General features: G+C 51.4%; 1 protein-coding gene across 1 annotated transcript in view; it reads right to left on the bottom strand.

Moving 5' to 3' along the window:
• Positions 1-355: 355 nt before the first annotated feature.
• Positions 356-5,939, bottom strand: part of LOC122546658 (ras guanyl-releasing protein 3-like) — a gene marked incomplete at its 5' end in the record, with an annotated part of 6,539 nt that continues 955 nt past the window's right edge. Inside the window, 3 exons of the mRNA XM_043685324.1 lie at positions 356-433; positions 1,262-1,403; positions 4,179-4,294. Coding sequence (XP_043541259.1) covers positions 386-433; positions 1,262-1,403; positions 4,179-4,294 — 306 coding nt within the window. The remainder of the gene's footprint in view (positions 434-1,261; positions 1,404-4,178; positions 4,295-5,939) is intronic.

Here is a 5,939-nt window from a genome sequence, read left to right as displayed (position 1 = left end):
ACGTACACAGAGACTCACTCTCACAAAGACACACATGTACAGACAGACTCACTCTCACAAAGACACACATGTACACACAGACTCACTCTCACAAAGACACACATGTACAGACAGACTCACTCTCACAAAGACACACATGTACGCACAGACTCACTCTCACAAAGGCACACATGTACAGACAGACACACTCTCATAAGGACACACATGTACACACAGACTCACTCTCACAATGACACACATGTACAGAGAGACTCACTCTTACAAAGACACACATGTACAGACAGACTCACTCTCGCAAGAACGCACATGTACACACAGACTCACTCTCACAAAGACACACATGTACAGACAGAGGGATATAAGGACCTCCAGCTGCTGATAGAGATTAACACTTACCTCTGCACTTGTAGCCTTGTTTATACAGACCCCAAATCTGAAATTAAGGAAATGAAAGTAGGTCAGTCCAGAATAACAAAGAGGGGAAACAACAGTGACTGAGTGAGGACGCAATATCACATCAACACAAGCCTGTCACAGAGAATTACTCCAGTCAGGCCGTGGGGTGGAGCTAAGTCAACACTGCAGACTGGGAAGGAGTAACTATACTAACACAGGCTCCCTCAGACAGCAACTCCGGAAAATTAACTCCATTTCCAACTCGCAACGCTGAACCACAATGAGAGGCAGTTCAGAGTTTGTTACCTGGGAGCAGGTTGAGAAGGCAAACCGCCCGACCTCAGTCACTGCTCAGAGTGGTCACAGCATTCACACAGACACCGAGGCCCGTGGAGTCAACACACACTCCACCAATCAGCAGCCAGCTCCCCGCATACAGAGGCACTGTCCGAGGGTCAGTACTGAGGGAGTGCGGCACTGTCGGAGAGTCAATACTGAGGGAGTGCTGCACTGTCGGAGGGTCAGTACTGAGGGAGTGCCACACTGTCGGAGGGTCAGTACTGAGGGAGCGCCGCACTGTCAGAGGGTCAGTACGGAGGGAGCATTGTAATAAAAATGGTCTATACTGGGCCCTGTGTCTATCTCGGATTGCATGAGTATCCCAGGCTCTGAGTCTGTCCTGGCCTCTGTGTCTGTCCCGGGCTCCCTGTCTACCCTGTGCTCCCTGTCTACCCTGTGCTCCCTGTCTACCCTGTGCTCCCTGTCTACCCCGTGCTCCCTGTCTACCCTGTGCTCCCTGTCTACCCCGTGCTCCCTGAGCTCCCTGTCTATCCCGCTCCAGCTCTCGCTGTTGCTGGTTACTTACAAAGTTCTTGCAATGCTCGCAGTAGGTGGGTTTCAGATAGGTGGTCTCTGTGAAGTTGTGAATAAATCCCATCTTGCAGTTCAACAGGGAGTTTGCCTGCATGAAGTAGGTGATCATCTCATCTCGACTGATCTGTCCGTCACTGTACGGCAGAGAGAGAGAGAGGGAGAGTGAGAAGGCAGCCACAGGGGGAGAGATGGCTACCAACAGCTCACTACCAACTCACAGGAGGGAGTACCCAAGCGAGCAGAGGTTACAGAAACAGGAAAGCAAGTGGTGAGGATGAGAGAAAGAGATTGCGGATGGATGGAGGTGGGTTAAGTGAGTAAAACTTAGTGGGTTAAATATAATGGGGGGAAATGTCAGGTTAAGTGTTTGACAGGAAGAACAGAGGAGCCTAATATTACTTAAATGGCGAAAGACTGCAGAAAGCTATCGAACGGAGTGTGTGGCAGTCCTCGTCCGTGAATCAGAAAACACTAGCATCCACGTTTAGCTGGTCATAGGGAAGGCCCGTCCAACGCTGGCCTTTATTCTGAAGGGACTGGAGTGTAAACATTGAGAGGTTCGACTGAAACTGTGAAAGGTCCTGGTCAGACCATAGCAGGAATAATGTGAACATCTCTGGGCCCCTAATCTAAGGGGAGGTATACTGACAGTCCACAGGAGCTTCACTTGGCCAGTCCCAGGTACACAGGGTCATTTATTTTCATTCACTCATTGGTTGTGGGCGTCTCTGGGCTGGTCATGGGTTTGGAAGGTGCTGTCTGAGGAGCCTCGGGGGGTTGCTGCAGTGCGTCTTGTAGATGGTACACACTGCTGCTACTGAGCGTCGGAGGGTGGAGGGAGGGGGTGTGGGGCCAATCGAAGGGGGGCTGCTTTGTCCCTGGATGGTGTCGAGCTTCTCGAGTGTTGTTGGGTCTGCCCCCCCATCCAGGGGAAAGTGGGGAGTGTTTCCTCACCCTCCTGACTTGTGCCTTGTCGACGGTGGGACAGGCTTTGGGGGAGTGAGTCAGGAGGGGAGTTACTCGCTGCAGGATTCCCAGCCTCTGACCTGCCGCTGTGTTAATGTTGAGTTTCTGGTCAATGGCAACCTTCAGGATGTGGTGGATTCGGTGATGGTAACACCACTGAATGTCAAGGGGGCGATGGTTAGATTCAGTGATGGTAACACCATTGAATGTCAAGGGGGCGATGGTTAGATTCATTGATGGTAACACCATTGAATGTCAAGGGGGCGATGGTTAGATTCACTGATGGTAACACCATTGAATGTCAAGGGGGCGGTGGTTAGATTCAGTGATGGTAACACCATTGAATGTCAAGGGGGCGATGGTTGGATTCAATGATGGTAACACCATTGAATGTCAAGGGGGCGATGGTTGGATTCAGTGATGGTAACACCATTGAATGTCAAGGGGGCGATGGTTAGATTCAGTGATGGGAACACCATTGAATGTCAAGGGGGCGATGGTTAGATTCAGTGATGGTATGCCAGCGTCTGGCCCATATCCATCTAAACCCATCCAGATGCCTTTTAAATGTTGTCATTGTACCAGCCTCCACCCTATGCTCTGGTAAGACTATGGCAAATTGACTATTCACCGCAGGATTCCCAGCCTCTTGGAGCCGCAGAGTTTATGCTGTGAGTCCAGATGGATTTCTCGTCAGGAGTTTGACAATGGGACATTCAGTGATGGGAACACCATTGAATGTCAAGGGGGTGATGGTTAGATTCAGTGATGGTAACACCATTGAATGTCAAGGGGGTGATGGTTAGATTCAGTGATGGTAACACCATTGAATGTCAAGGGGGTGATGGTTAGATTCAGTGATGGTAACACCATTGAATGTCAAGGGGGCGATGGTTAGATCCAGTGATGGGAACACCATTGAATGTCAAGGGGGCGATGGTTAGATTCAGTGACGGTAACACCATTGAATGTCAAGGGGGTGATGGTTAGATTCAGTGATGGTAACACCATTGAATGTCAAGGGGACGATGGTTAGATTCAGTGATGGGAACACCATTGAATGTCAAGGGGGAGATGGTTAGATTCAGTGACGGTAACACCATAGAATGTCAAGGGGGCGATGGTTAGATTGTGGAGATGGTTGTAGCCTGGCATTTGTGCGGCGTGAATGCTGCCAATTGTCAGCCCAAGCCTGGGTATTGCCCAGACCTTGCTGCATTTGGACACAGACTGCTTCAGTATCTGAGGAGCAGTGAATGGTGCTGAACACTGTGCTATCATCGGCGAACATCCCCCATCTCTGACCGTGTGATTGAGGGGAAGGTCATTGATGAAGCAGCTGAAGATGGTTGGGCCCAGGACACTCCCCTGTGGAACTCCTGCAGAGATGTCCTGGAGCTGAGATGACTGACCATCAATAAACACGACAAACGTACTGTGCGCCGGATATGACTCTAACAAGCGGAGAGTTCGCCCTCTGATGCCCACTGAATCCAGTTTTGCCAGGGCTCCTTGATGCCACGCTTGGTCAAACCCGGCCTGGAGGTCTGCCTTACGAGGAGAGGTTGAGTAGTTTGGGCCCTAACTCCCTGGGAGTTTGGGAGAATGAGAGACTACATTGAAACACACGTGATTCTTCGGGGGGTTTGACAGGGTCAATGTGGAGATGTTGTTTCCCTGAGCGGGGGAGTCGAGGACTGGAGGATATCATCGCAGGATAATTTAATAACTTAAAGGAGTCCCACCTTCTCCCAGATCCCTGTGGGACTGAGTCCCAAATCCATTGAGTCCTATGCATTGAGTGAAGGTATTTCCCAAGAATACCCAATTGAATTCACGAGGATTGCCTCTTAGTACTCGAGTGTAGTGTTCAGGGGTGAGGGTGAACACGAGGCAACTGCGTTACAATGGAATTCAGCGAGAAGCTAGCACTGGATACTCACTGATTCTCATCCAGGACACTGAACCTGTCCAGATAGGGGAAGTTGGACGAGATAATGCTGAACTCCTTCTGGGAGATGTAGCCATCGTGGTCGACGTCGAAATTTCGGAACACAGACTGCAGCGAAGCGAAACAGAGAGACTGAGATCGTCAGGGACGGTCAAGTACACCGAGGATAAACCACACAACAAATACAGGAATAAGGGTCCCATACCACAGTCCCCACAGATTCATTGGAGGGAGCGCCGCACTGTCGGAGGGTCAGTGCTGAGGGAGTGCTGCACTGTCGGAGGGTCAGTACTGAGGGAGCGCCGCACTGTGGGAGGGTCAGTGCTGAGGGAGTGCCGCACTGTCGGAGGGTCAGTACATGGAGCCAATATTTATGTTTCAACAAACATCAGTGAAGTCAATAGTCTGTGTGTGCTGGTTGGGTTGCTTGCTGAGAGTCTTGCGGTGTGCGAGTCAGGTGTCAGTTTTCATCCAGCGCAGGAGGGGGCAGCACCTGGACAAAGACCTCGATGCGTACCGGGGTGATGAGGTGGGTGTCCACGATGGCCATGCGGATACTGGGACATTGGATGGCACCGTCCATCATTGCTGAGCGTCTGATGGGGACTATGGGAAGGGGAGTTCCCTGTCCTTTCCACGTGAGGATTGACCCAATTCCCCTCACATGGTATGGTCGGACAAGATGGCGGCAGCTTGATCCTGGTCTCTCTGGGCAATGTCTTCGCTTCACCAGTGCCGGCCACACTTCCGTCCTCCCGTTCCCTCGAGATTTTCCGGAGCCTACCGGAATGTCCTTGCGTGGGGTGCTTCCCCCCCGGACCCTAAACCGAAGGGGAACATCGTTCTCCCTCCTTCATTGTTCGATGATGCCAAACCTCCCTGTTCGTCCGTGGGATGCGGACAGTCCCCAGCGTTTGCTGTCCATTCCTCAGAGGGAATAGCTCACCTTTCAGAGGACGGTTGGGACCCTTGGGTCTGGAGTCACGTGTGGGCCCAGACAGGGATATTCCTCCCAAGGATGGCTTTTTGCATCATCCGATGATGGTTTCTCATTCCCCATTGGCCCTTATTTTTGAAGTCTGAGGGAAAGGACAATGCCAATGAAGAGAGAGGTGGATAGGTTCCCTGTGAGGCAAGGGTATCCACCACCTCTGCCTGCCTCTCCTACAGAACCGCCCTGGTCGACACCCAGTGAAAGAATTCTTAAAGACGGACAGCATAAAAACAAAATTGAAACCTTCTCCTGCACTCAGCCCTCAGGCCTGTTGCTATTGACCCCTTGGGAAGCTGTTGTCCCTTTGATTAGCCCGGACCAAACTCCCCATGATTTGGAATGTCTGAATGGGCCCTCCTGTTGGGCCTCTCCTCTCCAGGAGAAACAGGCCTGACTTTCTCTGTGCTCGAACTTAACTCGAGTGACTAGGCCAGAGCCTCCTCCAAGCACATACCCAGACACAGACAAACACACAAATGCGCACACACATGTGTGTGTGCGCTCTCACACACACAGGCACACACACAAACACAGACACACACACACACACACACACAGACACACACACACAGACACTCACACAGACATGCACGCACTCAGACACACACACAGACACACACACAGACATGCACGCAGACACACAGAGACATGCGCGCACACACACAGACACGCACACACACACAGACACGCAGACACATGCACACAGACATGCACAAGCACACACATGCACACAGACATGCACATTAACACACAAACACA

This window comes from Chiloscyllium plagiosum, unplaced genomic scaffold (assembly GCF_004010195.1).
Source record: "Chiloscyllium plagiosum isolate BGI_BamShark_2017 unplaced genomic scaffold, ASM401019v2 scaf_64911, whole genome shotgun sequence".
Taxonomy (NCBI): Eukaryota; Metazoa; Chordata; class Chondrichthyes; order Orectolobiformes; family Hemiscylliidae; genus Chiloscyllium; species Chiloscyllium plagiosum.
Note: the sequence above shows the minus strand (reverse complement) of the source record. Positions and strands in the feature narration are given on the sequence as shown.